Source organism: Halichoeres trimaculatus, unplaced genomic scaffold (assembly GCF_033239565.1).
Source record: "Halichoeres trimaculatus isolate MK-OKI-2021-1 unplaced genomic scaffold, fHalTri1.1 fHalTri1_scaffold_5, whole genome shotgun sequence".
NCBI lineage: Eukaryota > Metazoa > Chordata > Actinopteri > Labriformes > Labridae > Halichoeres > Halichoeres trimaculatus.
The window spans coordinates 20,752,085-20,777,897 of record NW_027437183.1 but is presented as its reverse complement, the minus strand read 5'-3'; the positions used below and the strand labels follow the sequence as shown (position 1 = coordinate 20,777,897).

The window sequence follows — 25,813 nt, the reverse complement described above, 5'->3', positions numbered from 1 at the left end:
CATGTATCAAAGTCAGTCATGTTTGATTTTTAAGATGTTTCTATTTCTGCTTGCTAAGAGTTAAACCAACTTCTTATATAATCAACCTCCCAAAGATGCTGTTAGCAACAATTTCAGATCACTGAGACATTTTTCTGTCCTGTTTCTGAGACAAGTATGATGATGTCTTTATCGCTGCTTCTGTTCTGCTGTGTGAAAACAAAGTGTCTAAACAAGAATCCACGAAACCATCTGCTAATAATTTATCATTTTTATTTCATATTTGAATATAAATCTCTGTCAAATGAAAATACCTAAATGATAGACAAATCATACATATTTACAGAATTTATAAAAGGAAACAAAAAATCATCTGTGTTGACTTGTTTTTGGGGATTGCTCCAACTCTTTCGATACCATTTTCTCTCAGTGTTTCTCTAAACCAGGGAATGAGACTAATACATTTTTATAGATGTCTGTTTCTGTGTTGTTGCTGGAGTTGGAGACATGTACGGGTCAGGCAGCTTTTCTACTCCCAACAGAGAAACCATACGACAGCTTTCTGACACAACAAAAAGAAAACAAAACACCACAAAAGTTTGGCCTGTGAACGTGATGTTACGGAGGAGATGCTGTTACAAGAATCGATCAACCCCCCCCTGGTGTGAGGGCTCATACAAGCTGCCGGTTGAAGTCACTCTCGGTGACTTAGTTACAGTTTGGTGAAATAGGCTACAGCTGAACACAAAATAACACAGAAAAGAATCAGTTCCCCTGGCACAGTACGAGGGATAAGGCTAAAACTGTGCACTCATACACCTACTGCTGACAGACAGAAAACCAACAGAACTTCCAGTCTTTTTTTTGGCAAGATCAGGATTGCTGCTGTCCCATGAAAGAAAAAGAAGTGAAAGAATTTGCACAAAGAGTAAAGAAAAAGTGACCTGACGCATGATTAAACATCTTTTATGAGAAGAGAATCCACCGACCACTGAGATGGAAAACATGCCTCGAACATCAAACCCACAAAAGATAAAAGAGGTAGGTGATGTGACCTTTTTTAAAAACACATATTGCTGGCATCCAGTGGTTCGACTGTCAGGAATGAAACACCGTGCAGACGTCTGAATACTGTGAATGAGTGTGTTAAAGAAAGATCTGAGTGTCACATATATATATATATATATAAACGTACATGTTGGCATTCGTCAGCTTTGATTGAGCAGTGATAGTTTGTGGCAGTAGTTTTCACTTTGAGAAGTTGGCAACAGAAAATAAAGCGTAACATGAGAAACTCTCAGTAGTATGTGGCTGTAACACTTCACTTATGACGCCATGAGGTTTATGGCACAAGTCTACAGGCATCATGTTCACCTCTCAGTAACTCCTGAAGACAAAACATCCCCCGATAACAACTTAACTCAACTTAAAAAGGCTTCACATCACTTTGATAGAAAAAACAACAACTTTAAACTCAAATAAGGCTTCCAAGGGTCCAGCCTGGAATCAAATCAGTGTGTAGACAAGACGTGCTCTTTAGTAAAAGTGTTGGTCAGATTTAAATTTCACTACAATGAGTCACTTTTAAACATCTTCTCCAAATAAAAACAGAACAAAACGAGCCCTGTGTTCAACTCTAACTCACTGAATAAAAGGCATTATTCACTCCTGTGGAGCTTCAACTTCAACATGTGATTGATGACAATTATTGCACCAGACATGAGTAAAAGAAAACCTAACGCTGCATGAGATGATCAAAAGAACCAATCAGATTTAGCGACTTTTTTAGGACAGTAATGAAATGACTTCACAGACTCTTCAGCTCAAAGTGATTGTGATGCACACAGTCCTGGTTTTGACACCAGGACGGATCAATAAGGGTTTTTTATCTGCAGCCTCTCACATGTCAGTGAAATGGATTATGACCTCTGAAAATGGCTCAGGATACAAGAGATAATAGTTTTTAAAACACCATCAGTGTGCCGAATGAACCCGCTCAGTGACGTGAATGTTTTTATCAAGATAACTGATGTCTGATTGGATAAAAAAGGCCATGTGCTTAAAGCCTAGAAAACATACAGAACTGTTGACTATTCACTTCTCAAACATTCAAGATTTTCTACTCACTACGCAAACTCAAACATCTCATTCAAAAAGTGTGCCGTGCAGTAAGAAGCAAAAGGCCAGAACAGGTGGGCCACGAAGCGTCAGGTATATCATGAGGGGAGTGTCTGAAGAGGAGGAAAAACTCTGTGAGCATACCAGTGATGCACATTTATAAAAAAAACTACTCTAGTGAAGAACTGCTCGATAAACAGCCATCTTAGAAAACATTCATGGTTCCAGGACAGGACTGGCTCCACACATTCAATGCTCCGTTTGACCCCGCTGCCCAGGAGGTGACCGACTGAAGGGGCTTGCACCGATGTTTGGATTAGAAATAAAAGAGTGTTACAGATTGGATAACCTGGTATTGGTTTGATGCTTAAAGATATCAGAACTTCCGCCTTCCCCACATGCTGCTCTGCCGTCCACCCGTCCTGTGGGAGCCCCTGAAAACCCCTCAGCTGAGGCTGAGTGGGCTGCTCTGCAGAGCTACAACATGGCTATGCTTTCAGGGGTACAGTTGAGATGTGTGGATGTGCTGCTTCCTCCAGGGGACTTGAGGCCCTTTGTGGCCCCACCCATTGCCGAGCCCCGTGCCCTGGGGCCGATGATGACCCCCGAGCCGTGGTGGTGACTCTGCTGCAGACCTGCCATCATGGTCTCGCTGGTGACGGTGCCGAACTCGTAGGTGAAGGTGCCGTAGAAGACCAGGATGTCCACGGTGAAGACCCACTCACATATGGCGGCGGCGTGCTGCAGGACGAAGCTCTCGTGGATGAAGAATATGCCACCTGGAGGAGGAGGAGGTTAAGGAGGACAAACATCTGAACAGAGCTTCTTTTCTACTTCACCCAATGTGAAGAGACACAGGACAGAGAGGAATAGAGGCTGAGTCCAACCTCTTACATAATCAGATACATGACGAGCAGCTTAACCTCAGGGGACCAGATGTGAATTCATAACATGATCAGGGATGGATTACAATTTTCTCTGCTGATCCATTAAAAAGACGAGTTAAAAATAGGAAACAGTCAATGAATGAGGTTTATTCACAGGGGATAGACGGTCCTACTTTATCACATCATTTAAATGGAGAAATGAGTTTAATCTGTGCGACCACACAGACGATAAGTCTGCAGACAGAAATAAAAAAATAAAGGACGATTAAAATGAGTTAGGAGTAAGAAACTGCCTCCTGATGGGAGGACATTAATACGTGGTTTGTGAAGAGTCGTCTGCTGATTTAGAAACAGACATTTCTACTGTCTAATTTCTGATTGGACTTTATGAAGAGGTGAGCAGGAGCGACAGTGGTCAAGAAAGTGGTGAGCATGGAGAGCTGTCATCGTGAACATGCTGTCCTGTCTCAGGGCGGAAGGACGGACATGTTGACTTGCACAGGCAAGTCTCAGGGACAAAGACAAGGATAGGAAAACCAGAGACCGCACCAGTGATTTATCCACAAACAGTGACTGAGCTTGATGTTAACTGCTCTGGGAAGAGTTTAAGATCCTGACAGGAGTTTTTAGACCTTTTGTAATGTAGCTATTTAGGCCTAAATTGAGCACATAAAAGCACAGTGACCATTCATGTCACAGTGGCTTTGTTACAGTAAAGATCTTTGCACACTGAGTCTGTTTTTTGGATGCGTTTTTTGGATCCGTAATTCACAAAAAAACGTCACACACAGACACCTTGCACACTGAATCCGATGAGTTCATTTTGTACTATTTGCGAAATTTTGCAGTATGAGAAAAATGGAATCATAAAGCAGTGATCAAGCAATTGATCCTTGAACAGCAGCTGTCAGTATGTTTGAGGAATGCGCACGGGGGCACACACACACAAACACACAAACACACACACACAAACACACACACACTCACACACACTCACACACACACACACACACACACAAACACACACACACAAACACACACAAACACACACACACTCACACACACACACACACACACACACACACACCCACACACACACACACACACACACACACACACACACACACACACACACACACACACAAGTCTTCATTCATCATCTGATGTTGCAAGTAGCCTACGGCATCTCTGAATAGTCAAACTACCCAGGAAATGAGCTGGGCAGATGAGGAAAAAACCCAAATCAAACCTGTTCTGAAAAAAATAATGACGGACGAAATTTTCAGATGGAGTGTGCGAACATGATTGACATAACATGGGATCAAATTTATTTTCTAACGTGCATAAGTTTCAGACAAAAAAAAACTGACTCAGTGTGCAAAGGCCTTAAGCCAGTCTGGTGTGTGAGATCACAAGCTGATGCAGGGCCATTGAACTTCCTGACCTAGAAATAAAATATTTATGTTACTGTTGTTATTTTAAAGAGGTGGTATTAAGTTTTCATTCTAAAAAAACAAACACACATCTAAAGCTCCTTTGAGGGACTTTTGGTTTTGTGCTGTTTGTCTCCCCTCCCCTTGCGTTGCTGCCCACTGCGCCTGCATGCTTAGTTCATATTACTTTGCACTTGTCAAATGAACCATCCAGGAGACTTGTAAATGGGATGGTAATGAACAGAAAAAGAAAAAAAAGAAAATAATTTAGGATAAAACTCTGTGGGAGATATGGAAGACACGGGAATGAAGATGGATAAGGATATTGTCACTTTTAGTGAGGCAAAACATCAAACCACAAACCAAACCACACGCATGGTAATTCTCATAGGAAAGAAACCTATCCATAGAGGTCATCTGTACAAAACCTTTAACAAAACCTGAAATCTAAGCAAGTGTTTGTCTTATTTTTTTTTTAAAAATAACAACAATCTATTACACTTTATATGAGCTTGCATTCACCTGAATAGTAAAAAAATATATATTTTTTAAAAAATACGCATATATTATTTAAAAGAGAAAAGATTTGAGGGCCTGTCTCAAAGAGACAGAGGTGAAAAGTAAGGAATCAGGTGGAGTGTGTAGGTTGAAATTAAAGCAAAGTTAATACAGAACTTCAAGGCAGACAACAAAATGCCAAAAAATAAGTGTTACACTTCCTTTAAGTGTTCCCATTGGTTTTCTATGAAAATCTCTCCTGGCCAACAAAAGAGCTCTGACCTACTGATTCTTTTTTTAAAGTAATAGCAGGACCCTTGAACTCTCAAATCATACCTCTTATTAATTTCTCTCATTAAAGGATACTGAGGACGAGTGAGATCATAGCTCCAAGTGCCAGAGCGACTCGGAAATGAGCCATCCAGTAGTCAAGGGCAGTCACGGCTACCCGGTAGGTGAGCACACACTGCAGGCACACAAACAGCAGCCCTGCTGGGAACGCTACTCCAGCGCCAACGTAGTGGAGAGATTTGGCGTGATCGACCTGATGAAGAGAGAGAACAGTCAGACTGTGCACCAGTCAGAAGAAGGATCACCTGACAGTGGGTTGATGTGTGAGTTTTACCTGGAAGTTTCCCACCATGACCAGACCTACAGCGTTGGTGCAGCCAGACACCAGAGCGCTGGTGTTCACCCAACATCGGTGACTGTGCTCGATGACCTGGGCGTAGCGTAGAAGGCACACCATCACCACTGCGAGACACAGGAGGAGAGAGAAACATCTGAACATCTGGGAAACAAAAAATCTTAACAGCTTGGCGTCAATGTAGGGATTAGAAACCCCACCTTTCACTTAACACAGCAACTGACATCTTTCTTTAACGTGTCTGTGTTGCCTTGAGTACTATCATGTGACTGCACTCTCCGTTTTTTAACAGCTGTCTAACACGAGACGTCGTCTCTCAACTGTTGACTTCTCCTGTTGCATAAGTGTCTCCTCTCCTTTGCCAGTTGAGCAATTAAGTTTGTAAACAATCTCCCTGCAGTTTGCTAACTCTTTAAATACTAAATCCATCGCAGTAACACAGAAAAGAGTTTAACAACAATACTAAACCACAAACCAAAGTTTACAGACAGATTATGAATGTGTAAGTGGTCACAGATGAAGCAGAAGAGCAGCCAGGAGACTGGAAATAAAGATAAATGCACATTAAAGGAAGGGAAGAGTAAATAATGGATCAATAGTGAACGCAGAGAGAGGGATGCAATTAAGAGCAGATGGGGAAAATTGAAGCGCAGCTGAGTGGTAATAAAACAACACAGGGGGAGGAGTTGAAGGAGGAGGGCCGAGGAGGGTGGCTGCAGGAGGAGAGGGCAGAGGGGGGAAGTGGAAGGAAAGCCGCATTCATTATTGATTAGAGAGCACAGGCTATTTCCAGCCCTTCTGTGTCTCTATGAGGTTAGTGGCTGACGTCTGTGGGCACCGTGGAGGATGAATTAAACAAACCGAGCACACAGCTCGGCTTTACAGGACGGCTACTCAAGTTTTAGATTCTTTATTTTCACCACATATCAGATCACACAGCTACAGGGCTGCACTTCACTGAATCAAATACTAGAGTTTCATATAAGAAAACGCAGAATCACACCCCTCATCCTGAAGGCTGAGAGTAGAGTTTATCACTCTTGTGTCTGTACTTTAAGTCTGCATGTGCTGCGGCTTCTCTTAAATCACAGCACCATCTCTGAGACTCCACTGGTTTCCTGAAAACCTCACAGAGAGTTCAAATGGTCAAGAGCCTTGGAGGTCCCTGCACACAGCATCAAGATCCTCCAGCACATAAATCTCTGAACAACCATTTTTTAACAACCACGATTCAGAAAAATAACAGGAAACTTTAAAACAGCCGGATGGAGGAACTTCCTGTTTGAGTTAAATGACACACATTTTCTCCTGACAGCAGCTTCTTGCTCTAAACCCAGTATTTGGTGATGTGATGGATAGAATAAGATGCTTTAAGAGGTAGAATCATTTATCAGTGACAGTATTTTGAGTCTACTTTGGAGGATTTAACTCATCAAACTTGACGGCCGTCTTTGTGTTTAGACACTGAACCTGTGAAGCTCTCAACCCGCCTGCAGCATCAGATCTGGTCATCATACTCAAAATAAGCGGTCTGAAGTTCAGGATAACATTTTGTCTGATGTCTTCATGATGTCACCAACTCTCCTCCAGATAATGATATCATGTTCGAGGTTAATGGAGTGGCTAGGAAAGTCTATAAATAGAGCCTGTGGTGAGCTACAGGTTCACTTCTCCTACATTAGAGGTGAGAGATGGACAGCTCTGACACTCTAAGCAGGCTGGAGCTTCTTCAGCTCCAGGAGATCGTCTGCTCAGCAGGGACTGATTCTAACTGTAAACTCAGTTTGGGAGAGTCCTGCTAGGAGCAGCTGACCTCCAGCCAGTCTGAACACAGGCGTTGATTGTCTTTCTCAGAGTGACAGAGATACAGACTCAAACAGGAAGCAAATGAAATCTGTCCATATGGAGGGGTTTGTTTTTTGGAAGGTAAATAGTTAAAATATGGATCCATCCATTTTCTTTGCATGTAATATCTAGACACAGAAAAATGATTTATTTCAAGATAAGAGGCAGATATGACCCTGCATTGTTTGTGAAGAGTAAAAGAAATTTGCCAATGAGGAGAGACACCCAATGTGTCAAGTTTCTTGTTCACTGCAAAAAACTGAAATCTTATCAAGTGTTTTTGTCTTTTTTTAAGTACAAATTGTCGTATTATACTTGATATGAGCCACTTTCAACTTATCAATCCAGAAAAATGTCTTGTTTCAAGTTATAAGATTACAAAAATGAGGTTTGAATGGCTTGTAACTAGTAAAAAAATCTGCCAATGGAACAAGAAAAAATTGCTTGAAAATTTCCTTGAGACTGGAACAATGTCTTAATACAAGTAACTTTTCTCTTTTTCCATTGGCAGATTTTTTTACTGGTTACAAGCAATTCAGACCTCATTTTTGTCCCTAAATAACTTTAAACAAGACATTTTTCTGGATTGGTCATGTGAATTTGGCTCATATTGAGTCTAAAAAGGAATTTTCTACTGAAGATAAGACAAAAACACTTGATAAGATTCCAGTTTTTGCAGTGTTATAAAGAAATTCTTATTCCAAGAAACTTGACTAGCAAAAATGTATTACTCAAATTCTATTTTACTCTTTACCAGCAATTCAGGCCTCATTTTTATCTTTTAAAGTCTTGAAATAAGACATTTTTCTAATAAGACAGTCTAATACAACAACTTCGACTAAAAATGAGAAATAAACACATGGTCGGATTTAACTTTGTGCTGTGTACAAGGAGAAGGCATGTGGGAATCCAACCAGAGATCTCTTTGCAGTGAGGTAACCACTGCTCCACCGTTCATCCTCATAATAAACATTTGATTCAAAAACAATTCCCAAACAATAACTGTGTTTAGACACTGCAACAGTCAGCGAGATTGAGGTTGAGGAGAGCGTGAGTGTTTTTGTTTACTGAAGCGTCTCTTATGAGCAGCAGGTGGTTTTATGAAAACAAGCAGAGTCTACAGAAGTCCAAGGTTAAGTTGTGTTTTACTAAGGCTCTTTATGAGTACAGGTTTCCTCTCAGTGACATTGAAGATTAAAATCTTACCCATGAAGGCTCCAACATTGCCGATGAGGCTGAACAAGCAGCTTTCAGGAGGGAAGGAGCCACATTTACTGTGAAACAGCAAGACAAACAACTTTAACACGTATCATTGTGTGTACACATATCCTTTTTCTACCATCAGAGTTTTTACACCCACGTTCAACCACACCCTCTGATTCAAGATTAGGAAATAACTTTCTGATTTAACATTTAAGTATGGGAACTAAAACTTAGTTGAGCGTTTTCCTGTAAAAAGCCTGGAAGTCTCATGGTGCCTTTTTACAAGACTTCTTTTGTACTCACTCATGCTTTGAGGCTTAGCAGATTAGACAAATGCAATTTATGCAGAGCGTGGGTTAATGACTGTCACAGAGCCACAACATAACAAGGTGCTAATTCATGCCTCTGGGCCTATGCTGACACTAAACTGCTTTTGTATTCCAGCAGAAACAACGTTGGGATGTGCAGAGAGGAGGAGAGCAGAACAACAGACCTGATGAGGGGGATGTCCTGGATGGTGCAGCATGTCTTGGGAAAGCCTGGTCTGGGCAGCTCCTCTACACACGTTACATTGTAAGACCTGAGGCGGTGACACAATGAGGTCAGTTTATTCCCTGGTGGTCACTTTGATTGTACTCAGATTTTAGAAGATTAAAATGTTTTATTTTTCAATTTTCACACGTTTCATGTGATCAAGAAGAAGGAAATCACTCACCAGTTCTCCACAGGACAGACGTGGTGATTCATCACAGCCATGGCGTACCTGAGGACGAGGAACAAGCTACATGTATTCTGATTCTTCATGACTTAAGTTTTAAAGAGAGGAGATTAAACTAGACTTGAAAAAAGTAGTGCCTCAGTCTTTAAAGACATTTGCTTCCAGTTTTGATACCTTAAATTAGATTCTTGCATCAATTCTCTTCAAAACCTGTCACATAATGTTTTAGTGTGACACATTTAGTCACCGTGTCTCTGTACTCACACTATCCATATTCCTGTGATGGAGAAGGCAGACAGGCTGACAGGCAGGACGATCCAGGCAGTCATTGGGCTGGCAGTGAGCTGGCTTTGTCCCAAGCATGGGGTGAGAGGGGGGCTTCGGGGCAGGAGTGGCAACACAAGACGAGGGATCAGGTTGGGGTTGAGTGGGGATGCGGGGTCACTAACACACAGGGAAACACACAGGGGGGGACATGAGAGGAAAAAAGGGGGAATGGCACAGCTCTTCTGCTCCACAGGGCCCTGCTACCAGCAGCAACCTGAAAGAAGAAACAAGCAGAATATTCTCTTTAAGGAGTATCAGATACACGTGGTTTAAGATGTAAAAGAGAACAGATGACAGCCAGCCGATGTGTGACATGCACATCGTTTTTATCCTGGGGTGTCAGGAATCATCTCACAACAGTAAACCAACAAGAGAATGTGTCAAGTGACAGACGACACATCAACAATTTAGCGCTAGTTGTGTTTATGTGTTTCTTGTGTCTCTGTGTTGTTTGGTAAATATGTCACCTGGGTTTTCATCACTGTTTTTCCCCTCAAGTGCTACTTTTCTGCTTGGGAAGTGGGGTTGGGTTGTGTTAAAGCTCTTTGTTTCTTGGGCAGAGATGCAGCTATCCAACTTTTCTGGTCACAATACTGATACCTGGACTGTGGGTATCGACCGATACTGGTACCAATCCAATACCAGTGTTATTAATCTGCATGCCCTACTGTGGGATAACACTTGTGATATGTTTGGTAAAAGGAAAAAAATGAGTATATAGAATTATTGGAGTTAATATGTATTTAAACTATTAAATATTTAAATGTTTACCAGCTGTTTGGTAAAAACAAAGCTTCAGGAAGTACAGAGATTACTATATAGTGTTAAACTTTTATACCCTGTAGACTGATAATGCAGCAAAAAACAAAGAAAGTCAATCAGAGGCAACATTAAATCAACGGAGCACCGCTAAAAAAAAAAAGGGCCTGGTTCGGCACCATGGATCGGCCCTTTCCCACCGATACCTAATCCAACTTTAAGGGGCTGGGTCAGACTGATACCTCGATACCAGGATGAGGATTGGTGCATCCTTAGTCTACGGTTCTTGCTTTTTTCTTGTGTATTTTGTTTTTTTTTCTCTGTCAAAGCACTTATCAAACCATTGTTTTTAAAAAGTGCTGTATGAATAAATCAATCTTTACAACTATGATTCAGTGGAAAAAGCCCTTAAATACCTAACACAAGAGCTTTTTCTGGACAAGACAGCCTGAAAAATGTTTAAGCCCCTCAAATGTGTGTTTTTTTATATTACACTTTCTCTTTTTTTAAGAAAAAGGTGTCTGCCAAATGATCAAAAATCCATTAATTTCTCTTGTCACATTTAAATTAATCCATGGGGATTTTAAAATTTTGAAAAATCAGGGCTTTCTTTAAAGGTGCTTGAAGGATTTTCTGTTTTGTGATGATAGCAGTGACACCTGTGGCTGAAATCGGTAGTGTTTTTCCAGGATGAAGACTCGGTTTCGTGATTTTCGGTATTTTTGAATTTTTGGAAGTTGGAATTTCCCAGTTCCGAGTGGGAACACCCCCAGGTCAGAATTTCCGATGTTCAGATGTTGTACTCTTTTTTTTTAATTTCAGAATTTCTGACTAGTGTTAGTCACAATAAATCAGCGGTATAAATAAATAGTATTATTTGATGTTTATATACAGAAATAATGCTGTTAAGGCAAGTTTTTCTGACTCTGCAACTGGAACGCTGAACTCTGAGATAACGTCACTCCCACTCCCGACTTCCCAGTTCCTGGTAAAACTGGAACGCAGCATCTTGCCAAGGTGTGTGTTTGTTTTGGATGAAAATGAATAAGGAGCAGATCTTTTTTTCAACTCTACTTTTCTTTGTTCAAGACAACTTGGCCACGACTACGAGGTAATGTATTTGCTTGAAGTTATGTAGCGCTATTGTTTGACACGTTAAAGTTTGGATTGGTATCCAGTATTCAAGAAATCATCAGTTCTAAAAAAAATTAAAATGTTGTTTACTTTGACACAGATTTGCTCATTCCCTCAGCACTAGATTACCTCATGATGACTCTGAACCGTTAAGAGATTAGTGAGCCTTTCTACAGTTTGATTTTGTCACTTTTTATTCCAACTTGTCGAGTAAAGAGCATGAACTCTGTTTACACAAGCACAAAATGCAGACAAACATGTCTCACTGAGGTTTAGCGGTAACACAGATGGGATAGGTGCTGTGAGAGCAAAGAGTATCCCTGTAGGAGTGAGGACTCAGACAAGGTCAGCTCTGTGGTGGAGAGATGTGTGGAGCAACAACACAGGCGGTCTCACTTTACACAGTGTTCAGTTACAAATATGTCCTTTCCTCAGAGCAGAGGGGGTATACAGTGGACTAAGGTGAGCTGGACTATCACTAATCCAAATGAAAAGGAGCTCTTGTTCTCTGAGAAAGGTGAACCAACAAAGAAGGGTTTACTGAATGTTTTAATTACTTCTTGTGGAGCTCTATAATATTCTCCCAATACATTCCTCAGCATACTCTGTCTCCAGCTTTGACCTCTGCCCTGTTTTGAAAAGTTGTGATTTTTCTTTTACAGTTACAACAAGAACAGCGGCTGTGAGAATTAAGACTTGACAACTTGAAAGGCACTTCAGGAACCAAATCAAGAGAGGCTTTGACATTTTTACACAGATTGACACATCCAGTTGATATTGGTTAAACCACGCTACACAACGGCACCATGAGCAGTGTTTGTTTCTGTGTAAGGTCACCAGGAGTACACGCTGCTTTTTGAAGCAGGGACATGTCGTGGTTAAAGGTTAGACTGAAGCACCTTCCCCCACATAAACACACATACACTCAAGCCTACAATGGCTCTCACACCCTCCATCTGCCACACACACTCCTCCATCTGCATGGACATTGGAAAACAAAAAGACCTTGGATCAGGAGTGAACTAATATTTGCTCTTTACACGACATTTGTCTGCAGCTCAGCAGCTCCATGCTTAATCACGTCATCCTTTGTTATCTTGTACAGTGTACAGTCAATTTCTCACCTTTAAGATATCTCAGGCAACTTCAGCTTTTTTTAAGAAGAGAATCTTTGCTGCTGATCCTGATACAACTAATATACACAATATTATCGGGACATTTTGTCCTTTTAGAAGTGTTCTCAGTTTCTTTCTTCTGTTTGAATGATGTTCTTTTCCAGGTCATTTCAATAAGCAAACACCAGAGTTGCATAAGCAGAAGTTCTCATAACAGCTTTGTTTTATACATCCATGTTGCTCTCCTGCCCTGAGTGTTGAAGTGTGATGGTTTCCTTACATGGTTTGGTCTACATGCTTGATGTTCCCTCTTCAGAATGTACACTGTCAGCAGCTGAGCGCTAAAGTTTTTTGAAGTACTCTCAGTTATGGTACTTTGAGCAAAGGCCAGAACACTCACAGTAAATCCAGGTTGTTTTATAACATTTAAACCAGATGGGAAGCATGCAATCAAAGCAAGACGACCACATAAAAGAAAACTATTAAAAAACACATCGCTGATTCATCACAAACGATAAAGAAGAGGTAACAGAAAAGGGTGTTTGAATTCCTCCTTCACGTCATGGAGGGCGGGCTCCATGCCTTACAAATAAATGACCAATTTAATTAGATTTTTGATTGCGGATGTCATCAGTCCAGGTATGTATAGTGTAGCACTATATCAAACAGGAAGTGAGAAACTGAATGTCAGCCTTGCTTTGATTTGGACACAAGGACTGCACTCCAGAAAATAAGAGTGTTTATACCTTATTTTATTTAATGATAACTGTCTTATTAGCCTGAGGAGCCAGATCCACCTGACAAGCGCAGGGGTTTTTAATAAAATTTTGAGAGATTAAAAGAGGAAAATGATACCTACATAGCTTGTAAAGAGTGCAAAATGCCAGTGGGGTAAGAAACAATTGAATTGGCAGATTTTTATTTTTAAAAATCTTGAAATAAGAGAATTTTCTGGACTTGTGAGGTGTATGTAAGCAATACTAATTTTAATGAGACAAAATAAGACAAACACTTTCAGTTTTTTTTTAAGTGTAGGCCCCAGCCTGGGAGCTCAAGATTAAGACAGTTTTGTTGTACATTCATCCATCTGTTAATATGACATAAACTCAATTAAATAAGCGTCTGTTGTACCATGTTAATCAGGACTAACACTGCCTGCTGTAATGTTTGCTGGTGGTATCCTAGACATGGGAATAAGGCGTATATATATATATATATATATATATATATATATATATATATATATATATATATATATATATATATATATATATATATATATATTTATATATATATGTTTGGTGGATGATACACAGTATCAGCACTCATCAAACACAGCTTTCCCAAACAGTTGCCTTATTTTGTTGTTTAAGATGTCATAACTCAGATAAAATAAGGCAACCCTGGAATAAAAACTAAATATACATCATCAAATCAGTTGTTTCCTTTTCGGCATCAGTCAACAACATTTGCATGTCACTTTTAGTAACTGTTTACTTTAAGTGTCCTTTCACACTACTGCAAAGAGTCAGGTGACAAACTGTCCCAATATACCGGAATTCACCTTATTTACTGTAGTAAAGAGAATGTTCTTATTTTTTATATTCACGTAACTTGCATAAAATGTAAATCTACAATAATATTTTGAACAAAATAGCACGATTCCCTTAGAGTTAGACAGTTAAAAGACTGAATAATAGCCCTTAAATATTTCAATATTCACTAACCTTTCAGGAGCTGCTCAAACACTGAGTTCCCTAAAACAGGACTGTCTATGTGTACATGTACAGGGGGCCATAACACCTCCACCCCCCGCAGTCATTCACAGCAAATATCCCCCACAATACCTGTTAAACTCGATGTAACCGTGGAAGTGTGTTTTATTTCAAAAGCTGAATCACATTTAGCTATTTTTTCGCACAACAGCACAGAGACAAACGGCGCTACATCACTTGGTCCATCAGCCTGCTCGCGGGAACCGTTAGCTTCTGCCTTGCTAGCTGGTTAGCATTCACTTCACCGGGAGTCTTCACTTGACACTTGATTTCCGCTTATCTAAGCGATTAACTGCTAAACAGCCGACATTAAGAGGCTAAAAGCAGCCCCGGCAAAGAGACAGAAAGACACAGAAACAAGCCTTTTCCTACCTTCAACCCGCTGTGCCACCACAGACCTCAACAACCTTGGTTTCCCTTTAAAAACACCGTTTTCCTCGGCACAGGAGGCTAACCGCAGAAATCATTTCCGGTTATACTCTTCGAAATAAAATGTCAATTCGGTCTTACTGCATTAAGGTCCCTTTGAGGACTGCATGAGTGAATGTGAAACACGTTCACATTAGCACCACCCGTGTATAATCTACTACATAAAATGAGATTATCTGGGAAATAGTCAGTTATTTCAATGAGCTATTTTTGAATGTCTGTGGATGACCTGAATCCATGTAGGCCCACTGCAAAGCCCCCATCATAACTCTACCCCGAACTACAAAGTTTAGCAGTGGTAAGTAAGATCTGTCCTTTTGCTCTGCTGAAAAGGATTCCTTGGGTTAATTTAGTAGAGAAGGACAGTGGGGCTGGACTGTCAAAAAGCAAAAGGGCAGAAGAAAGCTGAACTAGAGGGTGATAGACAACAACAGGTTTAGCTGTTTGTGATAATGTGTGCTTCAAACCACATGCGGCAGTTATTCTACAGTGGTCTGTTCAATCTTGAGAGTTTATTGTGTCTACTTCCCTTATGGACACTGAACTACACAGACTGAGTTTACAAAGTGTGATTGTTGTCAAGTTTCAAACAATGGCTGCTCTACATGACTAAAAACACATTACGTCATAACTTTGCATCCGGGGAAAAGTTATTTAGAACAAAGAAAAGTAGAGTAAAAAAAAATCTGCTCTCATTCATTTTTCCCCAAAAACAAGTGCATGCCTTATTAAGGGTCACATGATTAAGACAGTGAGTGCTATTACTCATGGGAAATGGAGTCTCTATCCCAGAAAACACTAAATTTCTGGATAGTCCTCACAGCACCTTCAAATAATATACAACACTTTTTATCTCTTAAAAGCCAAAAACCCCTGTTTGTACTCTATAAAAAAGTTTTGAAAGTTATCTTATTACTCCGAAAACATGCTGAAACTCCCTCACTGAAACAACAAGTAGTTGAGCAACATCTAAACATCTGAAGTTGTTTCAAACAAAAGTGTTGGAGCCATTATTTATTGATTGATTTATTGGTTTTGAAGTTTGTTTGTTTTTACAACAAAAGCAAGAAGACAAAAAGACATGTTTTGATCACGTATAGTGCATAGAGATTACTAAAAGGTTCACCATTAATAAGTCAGAGTTAATCTGCTTATTTGTTAAATAACAAGTTTTACGTTTTATTACAACAAGTTAACAGCTCTTTCGTGCTGTTGGAGTTGTCTTTTGTTACTTTGAGTCACAGAAAAAAAAGGCCTTTATTTTTGCTCCATCACACTATCGCTGGTCTCATTGTGTTGACACTAACTTGACACAGGTCCCACAGTCAGGCCCTGCTGTGTGATGTTGAAAATGTCCAATAAGAAGTTTGATTTGATAATTAGATAATCTACCTCATAAAATTACATAAGAGAAACTTTTTTAATATGTACTTTGGATAACAGATTATCTCTGATTTCTGTTCCATCTAACTTTTTGAATGATATCTATATTAAAAAATAACTAGGCATGTGTCTACAAAATAAAATGGTTTTTTTTTTAAGGAAAGGGGGCCTTAATGTCATTTTAAAATTAATAAAATAAATAAATGCCAATGAACTCAAAACAATTTGATGGTAGTATGTCTGCTGTCCTTGTCTTAGGGGGATAAGTACACATCAGAATACAAGTTCACTCGCAACCACATACGTGTTACAGAGTCATTTCAGCATCTCTTTCAAATTACTTAAGCGACCTTTCTGGCAAATGAAAATTTACGTTTTCACAGAAAGAAAAATAGTGATTTAAAATGATCCAAATGCATTGTAACTCTTTTTTTTTAATTATCCAAACAGTGAAAAACTTATCCCTGAGTGTGGAGCAGCTGAATGATTTTGATTCACTTTTGACCACAACTCCAACTACATGTGTGAAAATTAGAGTTACATTTAGAGAATTTAGGGTACATTATTATTTTCTAGTACGTGTTTTTAGATTAAAAAAGCATTTATTATTCCAACACCTTAAGCAAAAGTGATTTTTAAAAAAAATGAAAATCAAAATTCATTTCTGATTAAATCTTTTTAAAGAGTCTGGTGGCCTACATACTTGCCAGGGATGTCTCTGACAAGAGTTTATTTGTAAATGGTTGAAAATTGTCACAGTATTCTGAATCTAACTCACTCTTTCTATTTCTATATCTGTGTATTATAGTTCCTGAAACTGCGGATGTACAACTCAAAGGTCTTCAGCATTAGTGAACACTTAAGATTTATCAATTCATAAAGTATCATTGATGCCTCCTGCTGACTTAAAACAGAACAGCTTTACCTTGTGACAAACGAACCCTCTTTCTCTTTCCGTCTTTCTTTTTCCCTCTTCTACATTTAACAAAAGTAAGAGACAAGCTGGTCCTGTGCAAACCTTTGTTTATTCCGAAGCTGCAAGCTTTCTAAACAAACCTCTAAATTTAGCTGAGAGGGTGCTTTGAATTGGGATGCTTTCTTCACCCATCATTTGTTCAGCTCTCTTTTTTGCTATTTAGTTTGACTTTTATCTTTGGTTTGCTTGTTGCTGCACTGCAGACCTTGTGTGTGTTTACACCATGCACCACCTCATCTGAGTTACATTCCTTACTAACATTTAATATTTATTCATCTCCTCCAGAGTTCAGTTATTTCAACAATGATACCATGTCTGTCATTCATAACAATCAGATATATTATTGTAAATGAATGTTGTATGGGTGTTCACAGATTGCTTTCAATATTTATGGTCATTCAACCACAAATATTCTGAATAACCAATGTTGTCACTTGTCATTCAACTGCAAATAAGCAGCCTAAAGGTCACTTGTTTAATATTGTGGTTAGAGTCTGCAACAACTCAGTAAACAATTACTAGACTGAGAGTGAGTATACTTTTTCCAGGAGTGCGTACATTTCAGGTTACATCTCGTTGAGTGTGGTCGGTGATGTGAATGACGTGCTACCACACAATCTTTATGGATTATGACCAAATAAGATAAGTTTCTATTGTTGCTTTGGACAACTTAGTGTTATTAGTCAATGTGTGTGTGTGTGTGTGTGTGTGTGTGTGTGTGTGTGTGTGTGTGTGTGTGTGTGTGTGTGTGTGTGTGTGTGTGTGTTGTGTGTGTGTTCAGCTGTAAAAAACTGACCCTATAGAGAACACAGTGAACAGGAGGCTTTATGAACCCTCATGAGGGATTAAAGTTCATGCATTCTTGTTCCTTAAGCAGCTTTTCCGTAAATCTTCTGGACAAAGGTAACTGACAGGAAACCATAAATCTTTAATGCAGATGCATTAAAGATTGTAATCCCACTGAAACACAAGTAGAGAGTTGTGAAATAATGCTTTGGTTACAGTTCCGTTTCCTGGACTATTATCAGATCAATATATGAAAAATATGGGAACTTAAAAAAAATGTCTCATTTCTCTTGTATAACTGAAGAAGGACTCACATGAGTTCGCCACTGTTTAAAAGCAAAACCATTTAAATCCAAATGATGCAAAAAAAAAAAAAAAAGTGTGTGTGTGTGTGTGTGTGTGTGTGTGTGTGTGTGTGTGTGGGGGGGGGGGGGGGGGGCTGCAGTTGCTCAAAAGCTCAAAACTTTTTCAGTAAGGATTGCAGGGAAACCAGTTTCATATCCAGGCCCTTCTACTACAGAGTCAGGGTTGTACTTTATGAAAAACATAGTGGTCTTCTGTTGAACCTTCTGCTGTGTGAACCATTGATGATAAAATGATAATAATAAAAATGATAGTAATGATAATCAGAATTTTAAGAAATAATAACTGTAACAAATGATAGTGAAATAGTTACATTTTTTGGTTTCAACAGGTTAAGGCAAATCATTAAACATAAATCAGCATAACTGGGGGTGCAGCAGGTATGAGTGATATATAGCCATATTAAAACTGTATTATATGTGCATGTAGTGTCTGTGACATCTTCCATTTGTTTCTGAAACAGAGTTTTGTAGCCCCTGTTCGCACTGGGAGTGCTGAACTCAACATAATATTGTTCAAGTTAGGGTGAGGTAAAGAAGTGGGCCTGTAGCCTCTGTGCAGACAGCAGGGTGTCCGCCTGTCAGCCTTATTTGGTCAAAACTTGAATGTTTAATAACTTCAAAAATAAGGAGTTATTTAAAAAAATCACCATCGTACAGTGTGCAGTCTGCAGCCAGCTTCAAGAGGAAACTACCTGAACTGCAGTTTTAACACTTCTGTAAAGACTTCATATTTTGAGAACAGAGGTTGCTACTTGGTCTGGAGGCCAAGCGCCTATTTGAGTAGGGTCAGCATTTCCAACGCTTTTTTTCCCCCCTTTTTTTTGGCTCTATAGCACTTCTAGGAAATCTGATTAACGTCGCTCTGATCACATCCATGACCTATAAAAGTCTACGATATCAGTCAGTATGCCACGGTATTTTCTCTATGTGCATGTGAGCAGGTTTGCATAACAAATCCAGTTTACCTCCGGTGCTTTTGACACACTCCTCTAACAAGACTAGCTTAAGTATGCCAGCTCTGTTTAAATGCAGCTGCTTTAACAAGCTAAGTCCTTAAATGTTTTAACAAGTCAGCTGTGGATGGCCCAGCGATGATAAATGAAGGTTAATATAGTGTATGTATACATGATGGCATCAGCCAATAACCTCGCATAACAACGTCTTTGGACTGGTGCCTGTGTTGATGAGTAGGACAATAATCTGATAACAAATAAGAGGATTTGATAGCAAGCAAAGTTATCTTCTTTAATTGTGCTGACATAGTGAGTTATTACAGGAAAGTTGTAAATGATAATGTGTTAAATGACCAATAAAAAGTTTAGATATTTTTTATAAAAAGGGTTTCTTTTTGCAAACAGAGCCTCACTTCAGGTTGTGATGAATCCTCCAGCCCCTCCCTGTGGGGTGAAGACTAATGCTTAAAGTCTTTATCCTCTTTTATGAATCCACCAGCCTTCTTTGTTGTCCTTCAGTATGAGAATCTCATGTCATGAACAATGAGAAAAGTATTTATAGAAATCTCAAAAAGTAACTCATTCATATTTAAAAGAACTCAAGCTGTTGTATTTTTTAGAAAAGAGAGGATAATAAAAGCCTGCAACAGAAGGTCTGATCATAGCCTTCCTGTATGACTTCCTTGAGTAATCTGTGGGGATTTCTTGAAGATTAATGCACAGAGCGTCTGCATTGATTAATCACTGAAAGGAAAAAAATTATTGTTTTTATGCTTTGGAACACCATACCAAATTTTAAGCTGTACATATGTACAAAGGGAATTATTTAGGAACTAAACTGGGAAAAGTTCACAATGGGCACTACCTGGGTTGTACCACTGGGCCAATGTCATGTCAGCCAGGCAGCTCAGCAGGGATAATGGTATTTAGATGTCCTGTAAGCACGTGGATCCTCTCAGTCAGCAACATTAATGGGGCCATGAGGCATCCTGCTCATGTCTTCAATGCTTAGCTGAAGGGGGTATTAGACAGCAGTAATGCTGGCGGCTCCGAGTGCTCCGTATGCTGTGTAGTCCAGGGGACGACATGGGGAGCACCAAAAAGGTGGTCAACTTCTGGAACAGGAGACAGAGTCTGTTTCCCAACTACAAAGTCACAGATTCAGACCTCAACAGGAGACCCTCAGAGAGCGCTTATCCTCTCGCCAAGGAGAGCTGCGTGAAGACATGGAACTCCATGCAGGAGCTGAGCCGGGACATCTACGACATCTACGCAGAGTACGAGGACGATGAGGATGACAGTGCTCTGTGCAGCTTTTCAAAGCAGATCTCATCCTCTCAGAAGAACTACATGATCAACATCAATGTAGGAGGTAAACCTTACCAGATCGCCTACAAGATGGCAGCAAAGTATCCCAAAACCAGGATAGGACGACTGGCCACCTACACAGACCACAACATGAAGCTGGACCTTTGTGATGACTACACAGTGACCAACAATGAGTACTTCTTCGACAGGGATCCAGATGTCTTCCACATCATCTTCAACTTCTACAGGACCGGGGTGCTGTGGATCAAGGATGAGCTGTGTCCACGAAACTTCCTGGAGGAGATCAACTACTGGGGCGTGAGGATCAAGAACACCCATCGCTGCTGCCGCATCTCCTTCGAGGAGAGGCAGGACGAGCTGAACGACCAGCTGAAGATCCAGAGGGAGCTGGAGGCCGAGGTAGAGATAGAGGAGAATGAGGAGCTCTTTCACGACATGTTCATGGGGCAGAAGCGTCGGTACATCTGGAACCTCATGGAGAAGCCGTTTTCGTCCATCAAGGCCAAGCTGATGGCCGTGGCCTCCAGTCTGTTTGTTTTGATCTCCCTGGTGGCCATGACTCTGAACACAGTGCAGGAGATGCAGTACAGGACTCACTCAGGCCAGCTCAGCGGTAAGACTTACTGGGAATATGTAGAGTCCATGTGCATTGCCTTCTTCACCATGGAATACCTGCTTCGCCTGGTGTCCACCCCTGACCTCAAATCCTTCAGCAGGAGCGTCCTCAACACCGTGGACCTGATCGCCATCTTGCCTCAGTACCTGCAAGCCATCCTGGAGTTTTTTGACAATGAGGAAAACTACATGAAGCATGAGGCCGACATGCAGGCAGTGGGGCAGGTGGGGAAGCTGGGCCAGGTGTTGAGGATCATGAGACTGATGCGGATCTTTCGCATCTTGAAGCTTGCACGGCACTCCACTGGTCTTAGGGCATTTGGTTTCACTCTGCGTCAGTGTTACCAGCAGGTGGGCTGCCTCTTCCTCTTCATCGCCATGGGCATCTTCACCTTCTCAGCCATGGTTTTCACTGTGGAGCACGACATGCCACAGACAAACTTCACCAGCATCCCTCATGCTTGGTGGTGGGCGGCTGTAAGTACCACTTAAAAAGAGGAGGATACACAGAAATTCTAAGAAAGTACAAGAAAATCAAGAGTTATCGAATCAGGCACATGAGATAAATCCTACACTTAACAAACAGATCAGAGTAACCTGTTTATGTAAGCAAAATCAAGAGCCCTGTCCTTGAGTTACTTTAAAGCTGGCACCATCTCTAAACTCTGAACGTTATTAGATTAAACTTCTGCACGACTTGGCTTACAAACAGAAGGAGGTCAGCTCTGCAGGATGTGTCACCCCGTGCTGTGAGACTCACAACTCACCCCATCAGGGAGTGTTTTAAACTACAACCATTACATCTGTCAAGCACATTCATCACTTTGTTCACAGCACATCAGTTTTGTAAAGTGGAGTAACCTACTAAAATCTTTCTATGTGATCTACTGAGTCTGCCCGCTGCTGTGAATAAACCCGTAAACAGATCTTTCCCCTCCCTCTCTGGCTGAGAGCCTGTATCTTTCGTCTAATCCAGACCAAGGAAATGATAATCCTCTGAATGATTGTAATGGTTTCAGGACAACTACGAGGCTCCATTCAACACTCTCTCTCCTGGACTAGGTTTTTGAGAGCTCATTTTGAATGAAGGCCTTCCTGATCATCATAGCTACCAACGTGCAGCATTTTCTAAAAAAAGAAGCAGTGAATATGTTGCTCTGTTTTAGAACTACATGAAAAGGAAATAAACACTAGTGTGTTTTGAACCAACCAAAGAGCCTCTTTCTGGCTTCCTTTTGCCAGGAAGAGACAAACTTTTGCTGGTCTGACAGGTTTGAAGTTATTAATTTGAAGTTACTAATTATATCTACTTCTACGACAAAAACATAGGCACTCAAGTGTTAAATTTCTGGTGTGTAGCTTCTGAATGTATATCCCTCTCTATATCAGTCTCTATCAGTTGGGGGTCCATGGTCTGAAAAACATTGAGACCGGTGGTTTAAGGTATGATTTATATTTTAATTAAGAAAAAATTGTGAAAGGCATTAGATTATACAAAAGCAGATTTCCTCATATTTTGATTTCAATCTTACACCTGAAGTTATATCATTTATTGAAAATAAATCTGGTAATGTACTGGGTTTTTATTTTTACAACTTGTGGAAAAACTGCTTCCTAATGACTCATATAAAGCCTGAGAAAGTTTTTAAGTGGTTTATACAGGCTTAGAAGAATTTCATAGAAGTTAACACCTCTTTTAAGACTAGAAGTAAAAGGATTTACCAGTGTTTGTTCCACTTTACTTCACTTCTGTGTCACGGAACGTGTAACATTAGTGTTGTATTGTAGTTGTAACCCCGACTCATTCTAGTTGGTAGTGGTGATCCACCTAAACCTGAGGTGGAAAACCTAAACAGAAAAAGATGGTGAAAAGTATCAGCACTATGCATTGTGGGAAACAGTATAAGAGGTAGACTGGCCCACTGCATACAGAGATTTTCTCAGATCTGCAGGACATTTGGCATTTTTTAGCCTATTGTAGATTTTGCTCTTTTTCACAGACTACACACTACATACAGAATGTTAGTATAGTTTGGAAAATAGTCTATGTTTTGAAAACAGTATCGACACATTGGAAAAGTTAAACTCAACATAGCCTTGTTCATGTTAGGATAATGTAAAGAGGCGGGTATTTAGCCTCTTAGCAGACAGCTACAGGGTGCCCACCTGTCAGTCAAATCAGTCATTCCCTTATATGGGCAAAATTCATGAGTTTAATAACTTGAAACGAAAGGTGCAGGAGGTGCTGATAAAAAACTGAGCTACTCGGACCAAAACTATTATTTTAAACATCTTTTTTCTTTCTTTCTTTTTTTTTTTTGCTGTAAAGATTGGCTTTTTCTACCGAGTGTGTTTGTGGTTTTAAGTACTTCCATAGCCTCAAGCTGAATCTTGGAGAATTGCTGTTTTTGACACTTTTACCTCTTCAGCTGAGGCTTCATATTTTTTGACTGTTGGTTGCTGCTTGGTAGCAAATCAGACCTTGGGAACAGGCTGGCCACCCTTGGCCACCCCTGGATTCTCCCCTGCAGAAACATGCTACATTTAATTCCACAATTTTAAGCAATAAATCCATCATCTCATCATTATTTACAACAATATGCAAATATCTATAGGCTATTTGCACACCACAGTGTCCTTTCCTTGTGTTATGCACATAAAAAGGGTTCACAAGGTCAGTTGTCAGTCTGCTGATGCTTGTTTTCTTTATACTTGGGGTCTGTTTACACTTTTCTACAGTTGTACAGTTTTCATATTTACCTGTGCCCCTGGGTGAAAACGATAATTCATTTTAGAGTGAGGCCTAACGGTAAAGGTCTGGGGCATAAAATAATGGATATAAGATAAAACATAAAATAATGGATTAAGGTGTCAGAGCGATAAGCTGTGAGTTTGACACCAGATGCAGCTATAACTTGTGAGTTTTTGGATTTGTATCAATTACACACCAGGACTAGAATGTCAAACCTAACTGGGCTCTGCTTGAAATTAACTTAGCCTTGGAGGCATATTTTTCTCTAGTTACAAAACAAACATCACTTAAGCAATGAAACTAGAAGTAACCAAGACATACACATTCATATGAATAGTAAAGGCTTTAGAGAATGACTCACTGCAGTCCTACTTACCGTCAAAGGAGCACTGAGGTCAGGTTTGAACCAAACCAATGGCCTCTCAGGCTATTTATAAGAACACTGACTGAGAGTAGATTGAGGTCACCTATAGGTCTAGTTCACTCCAGACAGCACAGGTGTACATGCTGCTTCTCTTAGAGCTCTGAGGGATCAGACAGACTCTAAGAAGAGACTTTGAACAGGGGCTGGTGGTCTTACTGGCTTCATATGACTCCTGTTTGAACCCTGGCTTCACATGACTCCTGTTTGAACCCTGCAAAATGCATCACTTTTTGTAGATGTCTAAATATAGGAAAATGTAGATTTTAAACCCGCAGTATTGCTATTTTTAGAGCCCTGCCAGTCACAGTCACACTGCAAAACAGACATCTAGACAAGTGTTTATGTCTCATTTCTTGTTGAAATTGTCTAATTAGACTTAGCATGAGTCACATTCACCTGATAAGTCGAGAAAAATGTCCTTATTCAAGACACTAAAAGACCTTAAAGAAAAAAACAACAACCTGTAGGTGTGTCAAAAAAAACTTTGTTTATTCTCTTTAAATAGGAATGATGTGCTTAATACAAGGAACTAAACAAGTGGATATTTCTTACCAGAGACTGCACACAGTTTGTCTACCAAACCAGACACTTGCTGAACCGGTCTTCTTTGAGTCTCTAACACTAACTGCTTTCCTCTCCTCCTGCAGGTCAGTATCTCCACTGTGGGTTATGGAGACGTCTACCCAGAGACCATCCTGGGCCGTCTCTTTGCTTTCATCTGCATCTCTTTTGGAATCATCCTCAATGGCCTGCCCATATCAATCCTTTTCAACAAGTTCTCAGACTATTACTCCAAACTCAAGTCCAATCAGTACACAGCCTCTCTGAAGAAACGAGGGAAAGTCAGATTCGCCAAACGGACTTTAAAGAAGCTGAGGAACCTGGGGGGCCAGAACCATGACTCACACTGAGTTTTACATGCAAGAGATAAATAAAATGTTGGAATATGAATCTGTTAAAGAGGAATGTGATAGGGTTAAAAGATGAACAGGGGCATGATGGATTCAGCTTCAGGTGTTTTAAACACAGCTCAAAGCTCAAAGCTCAGCATGCTTGGAAGATATGCCATACAATGCGAGACGACAATGAAGCAGCTTGTTTTTGTTGTTGGTTTTTTTTTTTTTTTTTCTTCTTTCTGCTTTTGTATGGAAGCCCTAAAAGGTTATTAATAAACACATTTTGTTTCCACTGTTTTCCAAAGATAATGAGTAAATTTCAGTGATTTCCTTGTGCTCTTGACCTATCTTTCTCGTCATCGCAAGACAAGAAATATGAAAATGAAGCTCATTTTTATCAAAATAATGAAATTACTTTCGAGTGATTTACTAAAACATTGTGGTGATTGCTATCGTTAGCCAAAAGAT

At 40.0% G+C, this 25,813-nt stretch overlaps 2 protein-coding genes across 2 annotated transcripts; one reads left to right on the top strand and one right to left on the bottom strand.

The window, feature by feature from the left end:
* Window positions 1–235: 235 nt before the first annotated feature.
* On the bottom strand, window positions 236–15,147 carry LOC141790245 (transmembrane protein 150A-like). Its single transcript, XM_074669975.1, has 8 exons — window positions 14,810–15,147; window positions 9,592–9,868; window positions 9,325–9,372; window positions 9,103–9,189; window positions 8,613–8,680; window positions 5,541–5,668; window positions 5,282–5,459; window positions 236–2,876 (listed from the first exon to the last, which is right to left on the bottom strand). The coding sequence occupies exons 2-8, from the start codon at window positions 9,654–9,656 to the stop codon at window positions 2,575–2,577; spliced, it is 876 nt and encodes a 291-aa protein (XP_074526076.1). The 5' UTR covers window positions 9,657–9,868; window positions 14,810–15,147; the 3' UTR covers window positions 236–2,574.
* Window positions 15,148–20,415: 5,268 nt separating this feature from the next.
* LOC141790243 (potassium voltage-gated channel subfamily V member 2-like) lies at window positions 20,416–25,440 on the top strand. Its single transcript, XM_074669974.1, has 2 exons — window positions 20,416–21,750; window positions 25,097–25,440. Exons 1-2 carry the CDS (start codon window positions 20,416–20,418, stop codon window positions 25,358–25,360), a joined length of 1,599 nt encoding a protein of 532 aa, XP_074526075.1. The 3' UTR covers window positions 25,361–25,440.
* Window positions 25,441–25,813: the final 373 nt, after the last annotated feature.